The sequence below is a fragment of the Panthera uncia genome (assembly GCF_023721935.1).
Source record: "Panthera uncia isolate 11264 chromosome A3 unlocalized genomic scaffold, Puncia_PCG_1.0 HiC_scaffold_12, whole genome shotgun sequence".
In the NCBI taxonomy this organism is placed as follows: Eukaryota; Metazoa; Chordata; class Mammalia; order Carnivora; family Felidae; genus Panthera; species Panthera uncia.
This window is the reverse complement of record NW_026057579.1, coordinates 31,745,719-31,772,241: the sequence shown is the minus strand read 5'-3', so window position 1 is coordinate 31,772,241 and position 26,523 is coordinate 31,745,719. Positions and strand designations below refer to the sequence as shown.

Genomic DNA, 26,523 nt, shown 5'->3' with positions numbered 1-26,523 from the left:
GAGGGAGAAAGAGAGAGGGAGGGAGGGAGAGAGAGATCGAGTATGAGCTGGGGAGGGGCAAAGAAAGAGGGAGACACAGAATCTGAAGCAGGCTCCAGGCTCTGAACTGTCAGCACAGAGCCCGACGCGGGGCTCGAACTCACAAGTGGTGAGTGTCAGAGCCAAAGTCTGACACTTAACCAACTGAGCCCCCCCAGGCTCCCCAGGCTTATTTATTTTTAATTCACTTAATCCCCTATAACAAACCCATGACACAGGTATTATCATCTGTATTCTATAGTTTGGAACTCAGAGAGATTGAGAAACTTGTCTGTACTCACTATAATCTTTGAGTTAGGCCAAAGCAGAGATAAGATTCAACTACTTTGTATTTTCCACTATCTTGCAGGACCTGTCACAACTCAACTACCACGTAATCTAATCTCTGACCCTCCCCCCGCCCCCGCTCCCCCCTCCAAGCGCACTCTACCAGCCGAAGTTACACCACTTTCAGAGACTCAAAACAAAACAAACAAAAAGCACATTACCTTCCAAGGCAGCCCACTCCTCAAATCTACTCCAAATTAACGTCTCAATCCCTTCAACCACACCTCAGATGGCATCATTTCAAGTCCCTGAGCGTTCCATCCCTTGAGTACCCTCTACCAACATGCCTTTTAAGACAGGGCAACAGTGCACAGAGAATGAGTATTCCATTATGGCCCAATCATCTCAAAAGAGAGAACACAACACCTATATCAAAGCGATCCAAACTTCCTCTACTATTTTGGACAGCCACATCACCAACGACTCTTGCTTGGTTTACATTAAAGGAAAATTGTTCTTTAATTTATAATTACTGTTAAGGAATCTATTTCTTGAGTTCTTCACATCTAAGTACAGTTCTTTATTCTGGTTAAATTTCACTTTTATTGGCCAATGGCCTTCCCAACTAATGATTTCTGGATTTTGACTTATCATCTGAAATCATCCTCATACTTCAGTTTTAACTCATTTGCAAAATTATTCACCGCGTCACCACTGCCCCCATACAATAAATGCCTTATTAATAAAGTGGTGAATAGGAGAAGAGAGAACTCTAAAATCTGTCCCTGGGGATCTCTGTCCAAGGTACAATTCATGCCTTCCTCAGTCTCCTTAGGATACAGCTATTAAATTAGCTGTCTATTAAATTATATGTCTATTAAATTATAAAACTGTCTTTCCATATGCTTATTCATTGACATTTCTCCATATCCTCTTTAAGCATAACAGACTTTTTCAAATATCTTATAGATATATATCACACCTATTATACTACCCTGATCTACAAGTTCAATAAACCTATCAAAAAAAGAAGGAATGAAAGAGAAGCAAAAGTGACTTGTTCCTAAAGAAATTATGCTAACACACAGTGATCAGTGTTTTTCTCATGCTCCATCAAAAAACAGAAGAACACTACTGAGCAAAAGACAGAATTTGACCCCATAATTTAATCAAAGACAATAATTTGTAAGGACAAAAAGTGGAATTTCGTATTCGAGTGACAAAAACAGGAGTATTGTTACAGTTCCTCATTAATACAAATGACATTTATTACAAACATTTATATTTCCAGTTGGTACCACTTTCATCTGCAAAGATAAATTTCATATGTACTTTCAGTTATTATTATGTCTTTCAGTTACTACAATGTTTCTCATATTATCTAAATAAAATCTGTTAAGGAAGAATAAATGTTATTAATCTGAACATATTAAATAAAAACACAATAGTTCTTGGGGAATATTAACTGCTGGAAAGGTCATGTATGAAACCACACTGGCCTGATTCTAAATCTCAGTGTTTCAGAGTTACAAGAAATGTGGGGTATCAGTTTACAATTACCTCCTTTTACAGGCGAAGACACTGAGGGTTTTCGGAGATGGAATGATTTGACCAAGCTCACAAAACTAATTCTGGCATGGCTGGGCAGAAAAATAACATCGACTCAGGGGCTGTTGGTAGTATTTCACAAAACCCTGTCTTTAAAAATAATATAAAAGAAGAAAACAAATACTTCCTTACCAGCTGCACTTCACCAAAAGCACCTCTCCCAATCACTTTTACAACATCATAGTCTTCTGCCTTCATCTGTAGACCTCTGATTTTTTTCACAATTTTCTCATCTGCAATAAAAAAGATTACATTTATAAACAATACTTTACAATAATCACCATATTTGTAAACAAATTTTCATTTCAAGAAACTAGGATTAGTTTTTAGCTAAATCTGTCAGTTTTCAAAGGTTGCTATTTAAAAAGCTAAGATACATATTAACTTTACATGAAAGAACCAAAATTCCATGGTTTATTAACACATATAAAACAAACAGTACTGACAACCAAAAAGTAAGAATTAAGCTATTCTGTTGCTTGACAAGATGACAGCTGAACAATGAGGATCCACGCGTCCTAGCAGTGCATTCTGAATCACAGCCGAGAGCTGCTATGAAATTACTTGCAAGGCTAATCTTAGTAATAAATTTTCATAGTCTACTTCTTTGGGAAGTAGTAATCACATATTGTAGATATAGTATCTAAAGACAAGATTGTTTAATCATGAAAATAGCCCAGTCTCTAACAATTCCAACTTAAAAAGCTTACTACGATGATATAAAGTGTGTATTAGATTATCTTGAGAATTTATTCTTAGAATTCAACCTCATCTACACCTTCACTCCAACATCAATGCTGGCAAATATTAAGTTACTGCATAGATGACAATAATTGTTATCGCATTATCTTTCATTACCTAGACCGACATGTCTACATTCATACAAACATAAGGCTCATTAAGTCTCCTAAGCAGTGTAAATCTAAGTCTTAAAATTGTTGGCATTAATTTAAAAGTTCTCTTTGAACTGCCATAAATAACCTGTGCTAAACTTAGTCTGAATAATTTATATAAAACCTTGAACTTTAACATACTGCAACTAGATCTGCAGTTTTTCTTTAAAAATAAAGAATGCAGCATTTAAGTGAACCAACTAGCAAACTAAATAGTTTATAGACTATAATGTTAATCACACATAAATCTCTTATCAAAAGTATAGTTATAGGATCAAATATGAAGGTTACTCACATCTATTTAAGAAATTATCTATATTCTTGTTTTTCCTCAAAGCAGGAAAATCCAAATCAAGGACCAAGGAATTTAAGCCATCCTGTTTAACAAAAAATTAAAAAAAGGAAAAAGAAAGTTGTTACAATTTCCAAATATTAAAAAAAAGTCTTTAAATTTTATACGTTGTTCTTGCTAAATAAATATCAATCTACTTTGATATGAAATTGTCCAATGGTTCCATATCCAACAGTTTTAACTCATTTCCTAACTTCTGCCAGAGAATATTATGAATGATTGTATCATGTTTTCCTTTGTTATTTTAGCCAGTAGAAAAATATCAGCTTAAAATACGCACCCACTATTATTTCTGCTAGTCAGATGTCTTCCTTTCTCTCTTTAAATGCCCAGTAAAATTTCACCACGCTTTTTTGACTTTAAGAAATGCACACAGGGGCGCCTGGGTGGCTTAGTAGGTTGAGCATCTGACACTTGATTTTGGCTCAGGTCATGATCCCACGGTCGTGGGATCGAGCCTCATGTTGGGCTCTGCGCTGAGCATAGAACTGTTAAAATTTTTCTCTCTCTCTCCCTCCCTCCGTTCTCCCTCTTTCCCTCTCTCCCCTTCTCTCTCTGCCTCTGTTCCCCATTCTCTCTCTCTCTCTCTCTCTCTCAAATAAGAAAAAGAGACAGAAATACACACAGACTAAAGAAATTAAGAAAATAATCCCATTTACAACTGCATCAAAAAGAATAAAATACCTAGGAATCAATTTAACCAAGGAGGTGAAAGACCTGCACACTGGAAACTGTAAGATATTCATGAAAGAAACTGAAGAAGATACAAATAAATGGAAAGATATTCCCTACTTATGGATTAGAAGAGTTAATATTGTTAAAATGTCCATACTACCCAAGCAATCTGCAGATCTAATGCAATACCCATCAAAATTCCAATGGCATACTTCACAGAACTGTAACAAATAACTGTAAACTCTGTATGGAACCACAAAAGGTAACAAATAGTCAAAGCAATTTTAAGAAGAACAAAGCTGGAGGGATCATCCTCCCAGATTTCAAACTATACCACAAAGCTATAAAAATCAAAACAGTATGGTATTGGTACAAAAACAGACACACAGATCAATAAAAAGGAAAGTCCAGAAATAAACCAATACATATATGGACAATTAACCTTTGACAAAGGAGGAAGAACATATGATGGAGAAAGGACAGGCTCTTCAATAAATGGTGTTGGGAAAACTGGATGGCAACATGCAAAAGAATGAAACTAGACCACTGTCTTATACCGCACACAGAAATTACCTTGAAATCCATTAAAAACTTGAACGTAAGACCTGAAACCATAAAATTCCTAGAAGAAAACATAGGCAGTAAGCCTTTTAACACGGTTTCAGTGACATCTTTATATGTATCTGACTCCAAAGGCAAGGGAAAGAGAAACAAAAATAAAGGAGACTACATCAAACCAAAAAGCTTCTGCACAGAGAAGAAAACGTACTGAATGGGAGAAGATATCTGCAGACCACATATCTAATATGGGGTTAATATTCAAAATATATAAAGAAATCATACAACTCAACAACAAAAACCCAAAAATTTGATTTAAAAAATGGGCAGAAGATCTGAAGAGACATTTCTCCAAAGACAGATAATACATGAAAAGAGTTCAACATCACTAATAATTAAGGAAATACAAATCAAAACCACAATGAGATTTCACCTAATACATACTAGAATTACCAAAGAAAAGTAACAAATGCTGGAGAAGATGTGGAGAAAAGGGAACCGTCGCACACTGTTGATGAGATTGTAAAGTGATGCAGCCACTATGGAAAACAGTATGGAGATTCCTCAAAAAACTAAGAATAGAACTACAATATGAGACAGATATTCCACCTCTGAGTATTGATCTGAAGAATATGAAAACACCAATTTGAAAAAATATTTACAACCCTAAGCTAACTGCAGCATTATTTGCAATAGCCAAGATATGGAAACAACCTAAGTGTTTATCAACAGATGAATAGTTAGGATAAAGAAGATAGTGTATATACAACGGAATACTACTCAGTTATAAAAATGAACGAAATTTTGCCATCTGCAATAACATGGATGGACTTTGAGGATATTGTGCTAAGTGAAATAAGTCAGAAAGAGAAAGAGAAATACCCTATGATTTCACTCATATGTGGAATCTAAAAAAACCCAAATGAACAAAATAAAACAAACGAAGACCAGTAGTTACCAGAAGGGAAGGGGGTGAGGGGTGGGGGGTAAACAAAATGGGTAAAGGGAGTCAATTGTATGGTGACGAATGGTAACAAGACTTGTGGTGGTGATCACTTTGTAGTATATACAAGATGTCAATTATAAAGCTGTACACCCAAAACTTATACCATAAAACAAAAAGAGAGAGAGAGAGAGAGAGAGAGAGAAAGAAAGAAAGAAAGAAAGAAAGAAAGAAAGACAGACAACCTAAGGAAGTTCCCATTCACTTAACAAGCATTGATTTTTTTTTTTTTTTTTTTTTGGCCTAATGCATATAAAGAACAGAACAGAAAAATCCAAAAATAAATATGACACTAACTATCCTTACACTCAGGGAACTCAGTCTCAAAAGTAAATTTCCCCTAAAAACATAAATACAGGAAAACACAATGTTCAGATTTCTTTTCAAGTTTTCTATATTTTCTCTACTTTTTACAAGCATACATTAAATTTATAGTCAAAATAAGAAAAAGTACATACATATAACTTGATGAGGGTTAAGAAAAACTAATAAGAAACAAAGTCTTTAATTACTCAAAGGATATGTCTACGAAGGTAACAATATTTCTAAAACACTATTGCATATACTGTCTCATCCCCAAGTAATTCTGAAGAGGGCATGAAGAAGTACTCTTCATTTTAAAATATAAACTAAGGCTTAGATAGTAAGTGACTTTGATTTGTCCAAGTTCATGCCATTAGGAAATGACATAGCAAACACTACTTAAAACTTAAAGGTCCAATACACTTAACTCATCCCTAGTCTCAATGGCCAGACTAACACCAAGAGGAGCTTGGAAGAGTAAAGAAGGAGCTCAAAGAACTGAAGGATTGCTAAAAAATAAAACAGCAATTAAAAAGCCTTTTAGGAATGTGAGTACGGTGGAAAATGGGAAAATTAGAAAGGCAACTTGAGTTTTTAATTTACTAATTACAGAGAAACTGCACATCCTATGTTTATTTACCATTCAGTTATACTTCATATTTTTAATTTTCATTCTTCAAATATTTTGTTCACATTTTATGAAAATATTATTTAATAACAGAAAGGGCACAGGTGTTAAGAGTAAACTACAAAATTTCTTTTATCAAAATTAAAATTCTTTATAACCAACCCACTGATATCATCAATGCAGACACATAAAACAATCTTAATTCTCCTGAACTGAAAAAAAATACATTAAAAATAATAAATATTCAACTTCCAGTGAAGCTGAGATTATTAAAGTCACACTTTGAGATCCCACACATGTATACACCCACAATTTCCCTCTCCAGGACAGATGAACTGCTTCAAGGATTCCAGCATTTTAGCATACTTGGCTATTTTTAACTACCAAATTATTGCTATATCTTTTGGGCAATATTGTTAAATAGCAATAAATTTATTGGTTTAAAATGTAAAATCTGAATCACTTATTTTTTTAGGTATACCCATAATTAATGGCTTTAAATCAAAGAAAGGTGCATTTATTTGGAAAGCCTTCTTCTGTACCTCCACAACCTACCTCTACAAGAATTAAAAATTTTAACTGACAAGGCAAAAGCTTCTATTACAAGAAGAAATGTCTTCTTCTGGTTCAGAGACTTTTGGAATATGAACACTTTATACAGATATGATAAAAGTAACTGCATTAAAATCTCCATCTACACATTCGGGTGCCTGGGTGGCTCAGTCAGTTGGGTGGCCGCCTTCAGCTCAGGTCATGATCTCGCGGTCTGTGGGTTATAGCGTCAGGCTCCGTGCTGGCAGCTCAGAGCCCAGAGCCTGCTTCAGCTTCTGTCTCCCTCTCTCTCTCTCTGCCCCTCCCCCTGCTGTCTGTCTGTCTGTCTGTCTCTCTCAAATAATAAACATTAAAGAAAAAAATTAAAGTCTCCATCTACACATAACGATGAAAAAAGAAATCCTTTGGGAAAAACAAAAAAAGCTACAGCTTGACATTAATAAAAGGATTGAATCCCTGCTTATCCCACATCCTCCCTACAAGTTATCACAAGAAGATGGCATCATGTAAAGATTAAATAGTCAAGAAGAAAATCTGGAAATAACTTATAAATGTTTCCCACAATATATCCTACCAGGGTAGAGTCAGAAAGCTTTTTCAGCAGTTGTTCAACTCATCAGTAATACCATTTTGGTTTTCTTAAGCCATTTTTAAAGATCAAATAATACCTCACCTGTGCATTGTTTTTTTTTTTATATAGCATTTATTTTTGAATAATACTAGAATACTTTAATCTGCTAATAATTTATATCCGAAGAAAATGTATGGGGTAATATATATTTTAAAATGTACATTTATACTTGAGGTTTTATATTTATAAATTTTCACATCTGAAATGTATTCTATTTAGTATCACTTATTAAGAAACAAATTATGAAATTTTTTAAGACACCAGTATTTTCAGTATATGAAATTAATACTGAGATCCAATGGCTAGGTTAGCTCAGGACTTAAAAACCTGTGTCTATGATCGTCCTTGTTACGTACTTTCATATAAAGCCCAGGCAGTGAGATTTTTTTTTCAGTGTCTGTGATTTCAACAGATTCCCTTTGTAGAAAGTGATACTAAGCTGAGATAAAAAAAAGTTTTTTTAAAGAATAAAACTGAAAGAAAAGCCTACTACCAAAACTCCAAAGCAATGAACAAAATTAACACTATTTGTCCCTTTCATCACTTCCAAGTGCATATAAATGACAGGACCACATTTAAAAGAACATTCAAAAACAAAACAAACAAAAAAGAAAAACCACCTAGCACTGCCAAAAAATATTCAAGGGCCAAAGAGAAAAATGCCAAATAATGAATAGGAACTAAAGGCACAAATATACAGAAGATTTAAGGGCAGGGAGCAGTAAAACCAATGGCGGAAAATTAAAAGGGCCTTGATGTGGTAAAGAACCAAAACCAGACTGACTACTGGGAAAACAGTAGCTAGAATGAAAATCTCAGCCCCAAAAGAAATTGAAAGAAGTCTTACTGCCCAAGTTCTATACAAAACTGCACAACTAGGTAAGTCAGATACAGCTTTCAATCAAGTCCTGAGCTAACCTCTGAAAACCTGCCCAGTTACTAAATCCTCCACATCTCTAATATTACTGGCTGAGAAAACATGAATCTCCTCCAATACTGGACTGTGGTTATCTACATGTGAAAAGTTAACATCAGAGGCAGAGGAAGGCAGAGAACAGGGCATTATACTACTGCCTTCCTGAACAAATAGGTACAAGCCAACACCCAATTTTTCCCATTATAATGATCATGGTGGAAAATATGTATGTAATGGCTTATTTTCCTAACTTTTCCTGAATGCAGAGCCTTTAAAATTCTAAATGCCAAGAAAGAATGAAGTGCTGGACTTGATTTCACTTTCACTATAAACTGCCCCTAAATATCTGTTTTAAAATATCCAAATAAATGGGGCGCCTGGGTGGCTGAGTCGCTTAAGTGTCTGACTTTCAGCTAAGGTCACTTTCAGCCCAGGGTTTGTGAGTTCAAGTCCTTCATTGGGCTCTCTGCTGTCACCGAGCCTGCCTCAGATTCTCTGTGCCCCTCTCCTGCTTGTGCTCTCTTTCTCTCTCAAAATAAACTTTAAAATAAAATAAAGTAAAACAAAATATCCAAATAAAATGCATTCCTCCCCTCTACTCCCCCAAAAGGAACAAGTTTGGAAAGACTTCACCAACTGGGAATGCCTAAAATGATAAGCAAAATGATAGAGACACTATGCTAGGAATTTCAATTGTTAAATGCAGCCCAAAATATCCTTTAACTGAAAATTGTATAAAATTATGAGTTGTCAGCATATGGATAGTATTTTTTAACTGGGTAAGATCGCTAAAGGAGTAGAGACAAATAAAAAAGGACCAAGGGACTGAGTCTTGGGATATACCAACATTAAGAGAATGAGAAGAGGGGACTAAGAAGGAACCAATAAAGGAAGAAGAAAATCTACACTTGTGTTATCTTAGTAGCAAGAATGAGAGAGTGATACATACATAGTCAATGTGACTTGTTTCAAATATAGTTATTTAAGGCTGTGAATTTAGAGTGTGGAGCTCATCAGTGACTTTCATAAGAGCTATTTAAACTATAAATTTGTTATTTTCAAATCACCATTCATTACCTTCTTACTACTTCTGTTTTACTATGATTGCTGTACTCGCATTTAGAAAACAAAACAAAAACCTTCTTGAAGACATTATTTTGGGTTCACACTCACAGACCTTAAATAATACCTAGCATTCCAACTTGACCATAGTCAATATAGTATTTATTACTAACAAAAGGAAGTTTTCTAGACTTGTTTGCGCCATGTACTGTGCAACGCATTTTTACATGCAGTCAGCATTTTAATCCTGATAACAAAATATAAGCTAGGTTACTACAGTTATACCCACATCAGTAGGCACAGAAACTAAAGTTATAAGGCAGGTTAAAACATCTGCCCAAGCCAACAGTTTACAAGTGACAGTATTAGAATTTTATGATACATTTATATTTTAAACATTACTGAACTTAATTAAAGTTATTCCTCTAATAGAACACTGAACAACATCCAGGTTTTAAAGTTAAGAACACAAATGAATTGGAAACATATTTTCTATGTATCTGCTATACAGATAAGTAACCAGGAAATGTTATTTAAATGAATTCTTCATACATTTCCTCCTTCTGTTACTGCAACTCCAAATACAAATACAAAACTAAAAACTGTGGGACCAAAGAAATCCAACTTAGCAAATAAAATATAAATTTTTAAGCCACCCATATGCACGTGGAGAAACTTCTGAAACTTAAGTATACTCCATATTATTTTTACACTATACCCTCTATCTCACCTAGAAAAATCTAAGTCATATTAATATATCTGCTATTATTTATCAACATCAGATGAGTAAAATCCTTAATGCTTATTTTACAATATTTAGTCTAAGATCTGTCAGTCAAATTAAATTAAATAAACTAAATGTATCCTGTCACCTAACAAAAAAGAATCTTTAAAGAAAAAAAGTCATTGAGGAAAGTAAGAAATAAGAGTATTGGGTGAAAGTGTCTCACACACATTTTGCATCCTATAAATTAACTTCACTATATAAACTTGAGTAGCTAACTTAATGAAGCATAAGAGAAATTTTCCTATTTGCTTATATATATTTTCAACTACCTATAGTTACAATAAAATGAGTTCTTAAAACTCCCTACTTCCTTAAAACAATATATATGGTACATTAATGAAGTAATACATTTCTAACAGTAACATTCATATTTAGAACACTTAAAGATGAGTAATTATGGGGCGCCTGGGTGGCTCATTTGGTTAAGTGACAGACTTTGGCTCAGGTCCTGCTCTCACGGTTTGTGAGTTCGAGCCCTGTGATGGGCTCTGTGCTGACAGCTCAGAGCCTGGAGCCTGCTTCAGATTCTATGTCTCCCTTTCTCTCTGTCCCTCACCTGCTCGTGCCCTCTCTCTCTGTGTATCTCAAAACTAAACATTAAAAAAAAAAAAAGAGTAATTATATCAAAAACGTATTTAAAATCTGAACTCTGAATTGTAGGGGGAAGGAGAACCTCCTTGAACAAAGAATACAATTTCCACTGATACTAAGCCTTTTTTTTTTTTTTTTTTTTTTTTTTTAATTTAAGAAAGAGAGAAAGCGCATGAGCCATGGGGAGAGGGGTAGAAGGAGAGAGAATCCTAAGCAGGCCCCAGGCTCAGCGTAGAGCCCAATGCAGAGCTTGGTCCCACAACCTCAGGTTCATGACCTGAGCAGAAATCAAAAATGGACATTAAACTGATTGAGCTACCCAGGCACCCGGATCTTAAGTCTTTCCAAAGTCTCTGTATTTGAACAGGTTCCTGATTTCCAGAGCCCTTTTTACCCTCACACACCAATGTGGCTCAGCACAGCATTCTTCCAGTTCCTGACTTTATTTACAATTTTGAGGTTTATATTTTGTTCATCATTTTTTTTTTTACATTTTTTAAATACTGTGATAAAACATTATTTATCTTGATTAATGTCGGTTTGGGGCACCCGCTTCAGTTTTGTGCCTACGGCAAAGTGCCTCACAGGCCTAAGCTTGGCCCCGGCCCTGGTGCTAAGAGACTGAAATCTCTGAGACACTCATGAACAATTTCATATTTTAATTTTTTAAAACTGTGCAAAGAATCATAAGTTGATTTGATCAATGCTTTAGAAAAAGAATTAATCGAAATATTAAGTGCAGAGTTAATGGTGAGTATGCCCGTGTTAATAAAGCAGCTGCTGTGTACAGACAGCTTGCGTACCAGACACTGTGGCAAACACTTTCTATAACATCACTTCATGTAATTCACTGAATTTTCCAAGTAGACTGTAGAAGTAGGTGTTATTAACATCATTTTTTTTAATTGAAGAAATTAAACTTAGAGAACTTGTCAGAATCGCACAGTTAGAAAATAGCAGGGTTGGGATTGGGTTCAATGCTCCTTCAAGTAATTACTAGTTTGTTTGTTTTTTAAGTTTATTTATTTTGAGAGAGAAAGAGAAAAAGTGGGATCGGAGGAGGGACAGAGAAAGAGAAGAGAGAGAATCCCAAGCAGGCTCTGTGTTGTCAGCAAGGAGCCCAACATGGGGCTCGATCTCACAAACTATGAGATCATGACCTGAGCCCAAGTCAAGAGTAGGCCGCTTAACCAACTGAGCTACCCAGGAGCCCCAGTAATTATTAGTATTTTTAGTATTTTAACTAAGTTCTAAATTTTTTCTTCTAAAAATATTAAATCAACAGGAAGATATGAATCAAAGTACTATGCATAACGTAGTATATTGTTCAGAAACACATGAATAAAATTAAGATCAAATTGTACTTGTATTACTGTACTTTGGTTTATAAATCAAAATTGTATATCTTTTCTTCTAAAAATAAAGTTTTCCTCCTCAAGGAATATATAGTATTTTACTACTCCCTATAGAATAAAACAGAAAATCAGTTACTTTCCTCCTCATTATAAAATATCAGAAAAGTTGTGGCGCCTGGGTGGCTCAGTCGGTTAAGTAGCTGACTGTGGCTCAGGACATGATCTCATGGTTCGTGAGTTTGAGCCCCATGTCCAGCTCTGTGCTGACAGCTCGGAGCCTGGAGCCTGCTTCGGATTCTGTGTCTCCCTCTCTCTCTGCACCTCCCCGATTCATGCTCTGTCTCTCTCAAAAATTAATAAACATTAAAAAAAATTTTTTTTTAATTATCATGATAGTTAATACATCATCTGATTGAATCCTATTCCTAATTTAACACTGGTATTCAGTTGAAAAACTACTAGCAGATAAAATTAAAGTTGTTATTCTAATACTGATTGTAGATAAATCAAACTTAAATATTTTGCGTATCTGTTACTCACAAAATTAAGTACTATACATAGACTTTGGGACACGCCCCACTAAAAAAACTCCGCCCATTCAAGGTAACAAAGAAAATAATTAGTATTAAGAATAGAAATGTTGGAGATGATAATGGCCAATAACACAAAGCAATGTTTATTATATCTTTGTGGATGTATGCACAGAGAAAGCGAGAGAGTCAAGCCACTCTAACAATACAGCTATGCCAGCAGTTTTCAAATTTTGAAGGTAAAGTTTTGTTTACTAGTGCCTTCTTTACTAGAAGGTAAAACAACTTGAGTCACATTTTCACTCAAAGACTAAGAACAATCCTCCAAATCTCTGTTTCCAGTCAATTGTTTAATTATACAGAGCCATCTCCTTCATTTTATAACTAGAAGTCTGCCCATATGATTTCCACCCACCAAGAACCTAAATATAGATCAGTTCCACAAGTTGTGAAATTAAAATTTAAGCTTCATCTCCAAACAGACCTTATCCATTTGATCGATCAATCACTCAATAAATGTTAGTTATTTTTATTTCCAGTATTTTCAATACCATACAAATAGATATTTTGCATTTAGAGATTACTTTCAAGAGATGTAGGGGCATAAAGTGCTTTATATTTGGCTTTTTCATCTAAGCCTATCAGCACATCTTTGATACTAACAGACGGAACCAAAAACAGTTCCATTACTGAGGTGCCTGGGTGGCTCAGTTGGTTAAGCATCCAGCTTCGGCTCAGGTCATGATCTCATGGTTCATGAGTTTGAGCCCCGTGGTGGGCTCTGTGCTGACAGCTCGGAGCCTAGAGACTGCTTCAGATTCTGTGTCTCCCTCTCTCTCTGCCCCTCCCCCACTCATGCTCTGTCTCTCTCTGCCTCTCAAAAATAAATTTAAAAAACATTTAAAAAAAAGTTACATTACTAACTTAATGTGTTCCATAAAGAAAACTATTTTACTTCTTTAAATTTCATTTTCAACATCAGTATAATACAACATCTACATCACAGGGCTAGTCTGATAACTAATCATGTATTGTTGATAAAGCCAAGTGAAACAAAGGTTAAATCTGAAAATGACTAGTCACTATACCTATTTTTTGTTATGAATGTACTTATATTGTAATCCACTTAACAAACTCTTTTTATTCCCAAGTAGTTTTCAATCTTCAACTTTATACAGCTTGAAATTTTATTTCAGCCAATTAAAATCTAGGAAATGATGACCTACAACACATAAGTGTTAGGAGCAACATTATGATAGCAAGAAATTCAAAGCAACCTAAAAATTTGGTAAAGAAATACTAAGATTTTATTAAGGCTTGTTAGAGCTATGTTAAGCAACCATTAAAAATGATGGTTATAAAGATTATGTAAAAACTAATATAAAATATTAATGCTAAAAGAAAGCACAGAATATATTGAATGTATGATCATTCTACTTAAGGGAGTACGCATATGAAAAACTTTGAATGGAAATGCAACAAAGTATAGAAATGTGATATGATCATGGAGTTATGTGGTTTTGTTCTTTTCTTCCCCTAAATTCTAACATTTTTTTGAGGTGCATTTTGTAACTGATAATATAGTATAAAATCTAAGTGTTCACTAAGTGTTCAAGATGTAAAGTACTAAAGAACACACTTTAACAAATTTAGATTTCAAAAAAGTTACTCATTTATTACCTCTAGCTTTCCTTATTTCTACTGAAACATGTCCTATTTTAAATTCTAAAACTTTTCACTGTTCTGCCTCCTACAAATCATATGTTCTTTTTCTCCCTGAGGGCTCTCTGGAATTCAAATAAATGTTGCTTCTACCCAAAGCTTGAACAGGAATTTTTATAGTGGTTAACAGATTAATTTGGGAAGACTGGACTTTCCAACCAAAAAGCAAGGTGGGTTGCTCCATCAACTTAAATTCTCTATTTCCTACAATAAAGTATTATTTACATATATTCTATATATTTCTTGTCCAGTCTCCTCCTAAGTATTTTACATTTTTGTGGTCATTATCACATTTAACTAGGTTGGGCATGTGAAGGACACCGAGCTCCTTTGAGAAAAAAATTTTAAATTTTTTTTAATGTTTATTCATTTTTGAGAGACAGAACGTGAGCGGGGATGGGGCGGAGAGAGAGAGAGACACAAAATCCGAAGCAGGCTCCAGGCTCTGAGCTGTCAGCATAGAGCTCCACGCAGGGCTCAAACCCATGAATTACGAGATCTTGACCTGAGCCGAAGTCAGACGCTTAACCGACTGAGCCACCCAGGCACCCCTGAGAACAAAATTTTAAACGTTCCCAAATGAAACATATTTGATATACCCCATTTCTTACTAATTAATGTTCAAATACATATTAGGTAATTAAAAACAAATGTGATTTCCTTAAAATTCTGTTTAAAACTTGTACAGAAAAGTAGTATAAACTTCATGAAAAACATGAATGAGGGGTGTGGGGCCGGTGAACTTTATACTCCAGAACCCCCCTCATCCTGACTCAGGTGCTAATTATTACATCATAAGATAAAAATGAGTAAGTAATTCCTCTTCAAGTTTGCTAAATTTCAACCAAGGTTTTCTATTACAAAGACATCCTCCACTTTTAAATTCTTACTTGTGTTTGAAATGCTGACAGGGAAGGGGTAACGTGAAGTCATATAACCTTATACTCTGTATCACATTTCCCAGGTGAAGAAAAATACGTTTCCTGTAACTCTTAAACTTAGATGAGAAGTGGACAACTGAACTGCTGGGTGAATGAGATGGAATGAAAGGAATTTCAAACACAACACTATCCTTGCCTATTATTAGAATTTGGTATGTCACTAGCTCCTAGTAGTATTTTTTTAAACTATAGACATTTAAATCTCTCATTTATTTTATTATTTTTTTAATGTTTATTTATTTTTGAGAGAGAGAGAGAGAGAGAGAGAGACAGAGCACTAGCGGGTGAGGGCCAGAGAGAGAGGGAGGCACAGAATCTGATGCAGGCTCCGGGCTCTGAGCTGTCAGCACAGAGCCCGACGTGGGGCTCGAACTCATGAACCATGAGATCATGGCCTGAGCCAAAGTCGGACGCTTAACCACCTAAGTCACCCAGGCACCCCTAAACCTTGCATTTTATATCCCACATAAAAGCAATCATTGGAAATATTCCAATCACATCATTATTCTGACACATATAATATCCTCAGTTTTCCAGTCAAATATTAATCACATCTAAATAATAAACTTCTGAAGGCACAACCAAGTTTACAAACCAAGCTCTCATGAAAATCAGAGGGCAAAAATATATACCCACAAATCACATTAGGACATCAATGTACATTGAGCGCCAACTCTGTGCCGAGGGAAGTCACTTTCTTTCTCATTTAATTCTCATAAAAAACCCCACTGTGAAAAGGAATGTAGATAATGGAGAAAAGCTGTTGGACGGAGCCATTTAGCTACATAACAGAAGCAGAAGTTCTAACCAGAAGCAGCTATTTCTACTACCCATACAACTACTACCACAGAAGAGCAAACTAAAAAGTGTTTGTAAAGTATACACCCTTTTCCTTCTAATTATATATGTAACTCTGCAGACTCAGTGGCCCCATACTTTTACTGAAAAAGTAAAATATTCTTCTCAACAGGGGCGCCTGAGTGGCTCAGTCGGTTGAGCGTCCGACTTCGGCTCAGGTCATGACCTCACGGTTCCTGAGTTCGAGCCCCGCGTCGGGCTCTGTGCCGACAGCTCGGAGCCCGGAGCCTGCTTCGGATTCTGTGTCTCCCTCTCTCTCTGCCCCTCCCCCACTCGCACTCTGTCTCTTGTCTCTGTCTCTCAAAAATGAATAAATGTTAAAAAAAAATTTTTTCTTTTTAAAATTTTTCTCAACAGGAACTACAGAAGCAAGGTATATTTCATCCTCACCTAGGAAGCAATGTTTCTTCTCCACATCTGAGGGGACTTTTTAAGTAACACTTCAACAATTAGAAAAAAATTTTAACCTTTTAAATTAAGTATCTGTCCCATCTCCCTCTCCCTTCCTCCCTCCTTCTCTCTTTCTCTCTCTCTCTCTCTCTCATCTACTGTATCTACACTCACTCCCCCATAAATAAAAGAGAAGATGAGCAAGTCTTAAGGGAATCTAATATACTATTTTTTGATCTGTTTTACATTTTGGTAGTACATACATTATTACTTGGCAGACAAAAGGTCGCATTGCTAAAACAATCTGAAAACCATACAGGCAAATCTAGAGTTTACAAAGGCTGATTATCAACTATCATTTCATTCATCACTCCTCTACATATTGCTCAATTTCTGGCAATAACAACACCCCAAATACAAATAAGAATTTCTTGTCAATTCAGATACACGTTAGTAACCCTGGTTTAAAAAAAAAATACCTAAAAACACTGAACATCCTTAACTTGAACTCACAAATCACCATAATTTCTCCTACACTCAAAAGGAAAAGGTAATAATACAAACACACACGGAGTTAATTTTAATGATCAACTTCTATGGCTGATAATTCTATCTACTATCTATACCAGGACCTAGTACCGTATTTCCAAGTATCCACAAGATGCCAACAGACCTCAGAAATCTCCTAAGTTAGCTGTATGTACTCAATTGGAATATATAAGATGATCCACTAAGGTGCAGGAAGACGATATTACAATTTTGCATATTTAACCTTAAAACATTTTAAGTTCAATATAGAAGTTTTCAGTAACATCGCACTCTTGTTAGCTTTCACCGAAGTGTGAAATTCTACAGTTTATATGCATCTTACCTTATTATAGGTAAATATGACCTACTAAATTCTTTTAAATTCCCTAGTAGAAAGATTTCCAAGGAGATTTAAGACAATCCATTTTGGGGTGTAAACATATGCCAAAGCTTACCAGACTGTAAAACTTAAATATGTACAATTTATTACCGACCACACTTCAACAAAACTACCCGAAGATGAATGTAATACATGTATTCACAGATTTAAGATAATACTAAAATGCAAATTGTACGAAGAGAAAATGGCAGTGTTAATCCCTTATCTGCTCCTTATATAAGCTCTTATGGCCCAAATTATAAAGCTAAAAACGATGGCAAGCTAATCCTATCACCCCCCTAAAATTAAGTTACCTGAAGCCTACTAAATTGCATTCATAACCATTAATAGCATATAATAAATAGTTCTGCTATAATCTGAACTTCTAAAACAATTACCTCATATGCAAATAGACAGAAGGGAATGATTAGAATGTTAAGTAAAATACATGATTTTTTCCAGCTTGTTAATGTTTTTAAATGACAGGCAAGCTTTCTCAAATTAAAAAGAAAGTCTTCGAAATTTAAGACATTATGAAAAAAGCCAAAATTCATAACAAAATGCTTTCCTAAAATATAAACAGTAGCTTCAAAGACCCCTACACTGTTCATGTTATTAAGCTATCAAGGGAGGTTACAAGTTCAGATGAAAAAGATGAGAAGACATTTTTCCTTTGTTAAAAAAAACAGAAACAAAAACAAAAACATGATAAAGAAGGTTATGGAAGTAAAGGCCTTTGTGGGCCTAAATCTCAGAGAAAACAGCACAACCCTCAAGATTTAAGGCTGCAGAAATTCAAATATCTGTGATGCAGTGTTGATTATTATTTATTTATTTATTTATTTATTTATTTATTTATTTATTGTTACTGCTCTTGTTAGCGTTCTGGTTGCAAGTTGTGTAGGTTTTACACAGTCTGATCCTATCCCATTTCTTCTCCTAAACCTTGTTAGTTATGGCACATGATTGTTCCAGAACACAAAGCTTTTCAGAATTTGTATTTCATGTCTGTGACTGGACAAAACCAAAGCCACCACAACTAGAAAGATATTTAAAACCTAAACAACAAGAATACAGAAACAAATCTCTATAATTCTTTGCATAATGTCTCATGCCTGAATTCTTTCCGGCACTTTACCAATTTTCCTTTTTACCAAGTTTACCATTAAACTTAATGATAAATGTTTGGACACCTCTTTTATGTTTCAGTTTTTTTGTTTTGTTAGTTTAACATCAAAAGAAGGTATTTTTCTTAAAGACTCACACACCACTGGGAAACACTAGTTCTTCTTACTAAGGTTTTTTTTTTAATGGCTAAAATATATGAAAAACAGTATGGTAAAAAACTAAAGTGTATTTTCTTGATAGCTGGTATCTTTGGAGGACAAACAAAAAATAATTGAAATGTTGAAGAAATAAGTAACAAAATAAATTCTACAATAAGAGAGGTTTACTATACAGTTGAAAGAAAGTACTCACTTTTTCTAGCCTGATCAGTTTAAAAATGGTTGTATACCGGGACACCTGGGTGGTTCAATCGGTTAAGCATCCGACTTCGGCTCAGGTCATGATCTCACGGTTTGTGAGTTCAAGCCCCATGTTGGGCTCAGCACTGACAGCACAGAGCCTGCTTCAGATTCTGTCTTCCCCTCTCTCTCTGCCCCTCCCCCTCATGCGCATGAGCTCTCTCACTCTCTCAAAAACAAATAAATAAACATTAAAAATAAATAAAACACTACCCTTTTAATGAATGAATGAATAAAATGGTCAGATACTATTACAATGAAGAAATATATAACTAAAGAAAATATATTCTCAACAGCAAACTAATGAAAACAATAGTTAAAAAAAACCTTTGTTAATAGTAACCACTGATACTTTTTATTTATTTATTATTTTTTTTAATGTTTGTTTATTTTTGAGACAGAGAGAGACAGAACATGAGTGGGGGAGGGGCAGAGACAGGGAGACACAGAATTAGAAGCAGGCTCCAGGCTCTGAGCTGTCAGCACAGAGCCCAACGCGAGGCTCGAACTCACAGACCATGAGATCATGACCTGAACCCAAGTCAGTCGCTCAACCGACTGAGCCACCCAAGCGATACTTTAAGTGAAATATAAAACTGCCTCTGGAACTACATGTGTAGGTAGCATCACAAATTGAAATTCATTCACTGCATCATTCACAGAACAAGTTTTTACAACTAAGAAGTAAAAACCCTTAGGAGGGCAAGGTAGCACAACATTTCATCAACACTAATATTTACGATAATAGATTGTTAACAGAATTTTATACTTTGTGAGACAAAGTTTCATACAGCACTGTAAAATTTATAAAAATAAGATCATTAAAGTATAAAAGAGTTTTATACTTTGTGAGACAAAGTTTCATACAAAAGTTTTCTGGCTATCTGGTCACAATGAACTTTTAAAAGTTACGGAACTTCTGGATGAATGACTGTTTTTCTTCTATAAAAAAAACAAGTACTCCAACGTGTGGCCTTGTCTATGATAACAAGTACCTGTTAATAGTATGCTGGCAGATATTTCTGGAAAAAAATTAACAGATTTTGTCTAAGTAAAGGTGATATTTTAACAATCAAGAGTCTCTTGCTTAACCTGGCTTGCACATGTGCGCATGCTCTCTCCCTCTCCCTCTCTCTCTCTCAAAATAAATAAATAAACTTAAGAAAAAACCAACAAAACCACGTTCTGGGTGCCAGGTGAGCTCACTGCTATTGGAGTATTTCTGTGCTTAGACTCTTCCGGCGGACAGATGAAGGAAGCACAGGTGTGTGTGTGTGCACTCAATCTACATCTCTATTTGCATGTATCTTTATTGAAAACCATGTGTTTATTTAGACTGATAGCCCCACTTCCATTCCAATACCATGTGCTCATTCTAGCTTTTGTCTTTTCCCATATTTGTACCTCTTCTCCCAAGAGCAAAAGCTCATTCCTTCTCCCAGTATTAAAAGTTATTAATTTGCTCAGTTCTTCCATATGTTGCCAGCTCCCTCCTCTTAAGACTTTGGTGTGGCTCCCACACTCCTTCTTGTGAAAGCCCCAGCTGCTCCAGAGCTACCTCGTACCCCACTCCCATTGACTTGACCTCTGTCATGATTTTAAAACCTTAAAAAGGGCAGTGTGGCTAGAGAAGATAAGGAGAGCTTGAGACATACAGATTTAAAAAAAAAATTTTTTTAAGTTTACTTATTTATTTTGAGAGAGAGGAGAGAGGGCGAGTGAGTGTGAGCGGGGGAAGGGCAGAGAGAGAGAGAGGGAGAGAGAGAATCCCAAGCAGGCTCCACGCTGTCAGTGCCCAGCCCGACTCAGAGCTCGATCTCACAGTGAGATCATGACCTGAACCGAAATCAAGAGTCAGACACTTAACCGACTAAGCCACCAAGATGCCCCAGAGCATGGTCTTGAAATAGTACTCTCCTCTAAAAGGAATTAAGGATCCTTAGAGAAAGGACTGATTCTAGGACTAGAGCAGGAAAATTATAAAATGAGCCTCTAGCATCTTATGGCAAAAGTAAGGCTATGTTCAGGTGACAAAATGACATAAAACTATATACATGCATCCTATCAATGCAAATAACCTAATTTTGATAATGTAGTTATGGAAGATGTAAACATTGGGGGAAATTGGGTAAAGGGTCAAAAAAAGGAACATTCTGTATTATTTTTGTAGCTTCCTGTGAATTTATAATGATTTCAAGTTAAAGTTGTTACTGTTGTTGTTTAAAGTAAAGAAGTACACTGGGGCGGCTGGGTGGCTCAGTCAGTTAAGCAGCCGACTTTGGCTTAGGTCATGATCTCGCAGTTGCTGGCTTCGAGCCCTGCGACGACGGGCTCTGTGCTGGCAGCTCAGAGTCTGGAGCCTGCTTACCTTTCTGTGTCTCCCTCCGTCTCTGCCCCTGCCCCACTTGTGCTCACTCCCTGTTGCGCTCTCCCTCTCTCCCTCGGGTGCCTGGGTGGCTCAGTCGGTTGAGCGTGACTTCAGCTCAGATCATGATCTCACAGTCCATGAGTTTCAGTCCCGAGTTTGGCTCTGTGCTGACAGCTCAGAGGCCTGGAGCCTGCTTCAGATTCTGTGTCTCCCTCTCTCTGCCCCTCCCCTGCTTATGCTCTGTCTCTGTCTTAAAAAAAAAAAAATTTAAAAAAATTAAATAAACATTAAAAAAAAATACACAAAGATTGACTGGATCACATCAAAAGGGCATGCAAGCCAATCTGAAAGGGCTCCCAGTGGCAAATGGGGGACAATCTGAGTATTGAAATAAATGATGATAATAATGAAGTATAACCCATTGAATAAAAAAAGAATTTCTGGTATAAATAAATGCATACGAATTCTTTTTCTTATAGTAAAATGCCAACTAAAAAATGTAGAAGAAATATTGAATCAGAATATCAGTATTTGGCAATCCTCACAGTAAAAATTAATTTAGGTGAGAAACTTCAATGGATACTAAAACCAATGGGTGAAAGCAGGAACAGACAGAAACATGATTTTACACAGTCCCAAAGTATCTCCCCACAAATACTTATTAGTTACAAAGGAAGGAGGGAGTAAACAGAAACTTGGTAGACATCACCTTTTTTTTTTTTTTAAACTTTTTGTAATGTTTATTTATTTTTGAGAGAGACAGACAGACAGACAGACAGACTGTGGCAGGTGAGGAGCAGAGAGAGAGAGGGAGGCACAGAATCTGAAGCAGGCTCCAGGCTCTGAGCTGTCAGCACAGAGCCCGAAGCGGGGCCTGAACTCACAAACCGTGAGATCATGACCTGAGCTGAAGTCAGATGCTTAACCCACTGAGCCACCCAGGTGCCCCAGCAGACATCACCTTTAATCAAGTGATCTAAGTTATTAACATTACCTAATGGGATAAATTGTATACCACAAAATAGGATTCATTAAGAACACAACATCATTTCTGTGAAATTGCAGCTAAAAATACCTATCTTGGTTCTAATCATCAGAAAACATTAGATGCACCCAAATTGCAGGATATTCTACAAAATGAGCGGTTTATAACCTTCAAAATTGTGAACAGCATGAAAATCAAGAAAGACTGGGAAACCGTTCCAAATCGAAGGAGATTAAAGAAACATGAGGGTTGGCTATAATGCATGATCCTGGATTAGATCCTTTTGGTCTAAAGAACATTATTTGGGCAATGAACAAAACTTGAATGAGGGATCTCAGCAAGGTGATACAAAAGTTTTGAAAACTTTTTCTTAAATTGGAAAATTGTTTCCAAAAAAAAAAAAAAAAAAAAAAATCACACCAAGGCATGTTCTTGACTCAAAGCCTTTGAATTTGCTATTTCTGTCTGAAATGATCACATCCATGTATCTGCATGGCTAACTCTCCTATTTCCACTGGGTTTTTAGTTTTCAGAGAAGCCTTACTATCTCAACTGTCAACACTATATATATTCACATCTTTCTCCTTGCTTTACTTTTTTTTTTCCTTATCATAAATCACTATCTTATATACAATTAAACTATTATTATATGACTGCCCATTAAAATGTAAACTGATGGCAGGGACTTTTTGTTTTGTTCACTGCAGCATTCCCAGGGCCTAATCCAGGACCTGGCACGGTATAGACACATATTTATTAGACCCAATGTACACAAAGTCCTTGGGACACAAAGGACTTAAGATACAATTACAAAATAAGTTCACTTTCTCAATCACAGCAAGTATACTGAAATAGGTAAAAAGACCTCTAGTGTTAATTTGATAGCTCTGGAGTATCATTTCAATAAATATGTCTGTAGCATAAACAAATGACCTAATGTCCCCCCTCTGAGCAGCTTAGTGAGCAAACTGGGTTTCCATCAGAAAGCAAGCTGTACGAATGCAGCCAGCGAAGACAACAATATTTACCAACAGCACGTGGAAAATACAGTCTAAACGCTCTAAACGCTGAGAGACAAGAATTAATTGTATCAGACTTGATTGAAAACTACGATAAATACACAAAGAAAGCAAGTTTTCTCCGGGAGGGAGGGAAGGAAGTCAACTCATATTCAAAGGAAGTCCATAGTGCAAACCAAGGGACATATATAACTGAGGTCTCTGATTTTATTACCACATTTCCTCGAGAAACTACCGAGACTATAATTAAACTAACCACAATGATCTCAATTAGTTTACAGTATTATAAAACATACCAAATGGTTTGTATTTAAGAAAAAAGTATAACCCAAAAATCTGCAAAATGATCTTATGGTTTCCACACATGGAGTGATCAAATCACTAACATCTCATTTGACAAATTTGTTTTTCTCCTATGCCACCAAATAATACAGATGACCTTCCTTTCTTGCATACCAAAGACAGAAAACATTATCTTCAAGAAATTCTTAAATAACATATCTGAATTCAACCCAATACTTCAAAAAATGAAACACAAAAAAGAACAACTATGTATGTGTGTGTACACACACATATAAATGTATTAATAGGCATGGTTTGATAATCATTAATTAAGTTACACACATGACCCCATCTATCTTACAACCAAACTGGTTCTCTGAAGGTGAATGAAATCCAAATTTATAAAACAAATTCTAATTTCCAATAGAAATAGTATTTGTAAACCTAAAGTTGACTACAACGCTGCAGCTCAGAAATTGAGAAGCTGAAGAAAGCTTCCAGAACTCTCATCAGATTGGGAACACAGAAATTAAAATTGGGGACTCACAAAGAAAAAGTCCAGGCTAAAGGGCTACACCCCAGAAATAAAGAAAAAACAGAAACAAACCAACCCTCAAAAGATTGAAAATCGACCTCAAATCTGTTCAATCATCGAGTAGATGAAGGTGGTGTGTCTCAAACCTGACCGACAGAAAACATAAATCTCCCTAAACAAAGTTAACATTACCTAATTATCTAAGCATCTTATCCACACACGATATCCAGCAGTCAAGCAAACATTAGCAGTCATACAAGATAAAACTAGAATACCATAAAACCAGAAGAAAATTTTCTAAAAAATCAGAGCCACGGGAAATTCAGAAATTTAACACAAACCTCAAAGTCGTTGCTACTAATGTGTTCAAAGTGAGATGGGAGAATTTCAGCAGAGAACCCGGTATTTTATCAAATAATCAAATGATTGAAAACTCTCAAACTTAAAAACAAAATGAGTGAAAATTAAGGACTCAGTAGAAAGGGGTGAAGGTGAGTGGGAAGTACGGGCTCTGTGGGTATGGACTAAGTCGCGTGGATCAAAGGTACAGCACAGGGAACAGAGCTAATGGCACCTTGAGAGCCTTCTAGGATCACAGATGGTGGCCAGACTTGGGCTGAGCACAGTGTACCATGTAAAGTGGCCAAACCGCTATGCTGCACACCTGAAACTAAGGTAGCATTGGATGTCAACAACACCTCAATTAAAAAAAGAAAGAATTCAACAGACAGATTAGATACAACTATGGCCTTTAGTGAACTGTCTAAATCCTTTAAAACATTTTTCTATTGCTATTTAAGGTTGTAAGGTGAATTTATATAAGCTCTTTTTTTTTAAGTTTATTTACTTATTTTGAGAGAGAGAGAGAGAGAGAGCATGCGAGAGCATATGAGCACAGGGGAGGGATAGATAGAGAGAGAGAGAGAGAGAGAGAGAGAGACGGAGGAGGGGGAGGGGGAGGGGGAGGAGGAGGAGGAGGAGGGGAGAGAGAGAAAGAGAGAGAGAGAGAGAGAGAGAGAGAGAGAGAGAGAGAATCCTAAGCAGGCTCCATGCTGTAAGCACAGAGTCCAACTTGAGGCTTGACCTCAGGAACCATGAGATCATGACCTAAGCCAATATCAAGAGTCAGATGCTTAACCCACAAGCCACCCAGGTGCCCCTAGAAGTTCTTTATATTAAGAATATCAGTGCATGTTCTGCCTTTTTAGTCATTTGTTTTTTCTCAGTTTGTTATCTTTTAACTTTTTAGTTTTGTTCATTTTCAGCAAATAAAAACTTTTTTTCTCTATAGATGCTTTCTTATCAATTATGTTTAAATCAAATGGGCATGTACACAGAATCATTTTATGTTTTTTTTAAGATAACAGCTCTTTATTTAAATTTTATTTTTAAAGTAAGCTCTATGCCCAACATGGGACTGGAACTCGTGACCCTGAGATGAGGGGTTACATGCCTGACTGAGGCCAGCCACGTGCCCCATTGTTTATCGTTTTTCATTTTGCCTTTATCCCCTTTGACTATTTGGAGTTTATTTTGGTGCATATTACAAAGTGAGAAAATACTCTCATTTTTTCCCCTCAAATACTTAACCAAGTTTTTAAAGGAAGTTTTTCATTATAATAAATTTTATTTTGTTCTTATTGTAAGGTTATATAACACTAATTGAAATGTGTGAAATAACAAAAATAAATGCTAGCTTTTTCCTACTACCTGCATAAATACATAAATATGTATTTGTAAGAATATCTTTTGATACCTAGAAGTAATTAAAACGACTCAAAACTCCTTCAGTACAGGTAATGGATAAATAATTTAAAATACATCCAATGGAGGGGGGCAACTGGGTGGCTCAGTTGGTTAAGCTCCCGACTTCAGCTGAGGTCATGATCTCGCGGTTTGTGAGTTCGAGCCCCACACTGGGCTCTGTGCTGACAGCTTGGAGGCTGGAGCCTGCTTCAGATTTTGTGTCTCCCTCTCTCTCTGCTCCTCTCCCCTTGTGCTCTGTCTCTCTCTCTCTCTCTCAAAAATAAATAAACACTAAAAAAATTTTTTTAATACAGCCAATGGAGGGGTGATGAGGTGGCTCAGTCAGTTAAGAGTCCAACTCTTGATCTCAGCTCAGGCCTGGATCTCACGGTTGTGAGATCAAGCCCTGAGTTCAGTTCTGTACTGGGGATGAAGCCTACTTAAAAAAAAAAAAAAAAAATACATCTAACGGAATACTGTAGAGATATTAAGAA

The 26,523-nt window shown here is 35.9% G+C and overlaps 1 protein-coding gene across 1 annotated transcript in view; it reads right to left on the bottom strand.

Moving 5' to 3' along the window:
• Positions 1 to 26,523, bottom strand: part of ROCK2 (Rho associated coiled-coil containing protein kinase 2) — a 136,531-nt gene that overhangs the window by 75,675 nt on the left and 34,333 nt on the right. Inside the window, exons 2-3 of the mRNA XM_049652519.1 lie at positions 3,103 to 3,184; positions 2,047 to 2,147 (exon numbers count right to left, since the gene is read on the bottom strand). Of these exons, the coding sequence (XP_049508476.1) occupies positions 2,047 to 2,147; positions 3,103 to 3,184 (183 nt within the window). The remainder of the gene's footprint in view (positions 1 to 2,046; positions 2,148 to 3,102; positions 3,185 to 26,523) is intronic.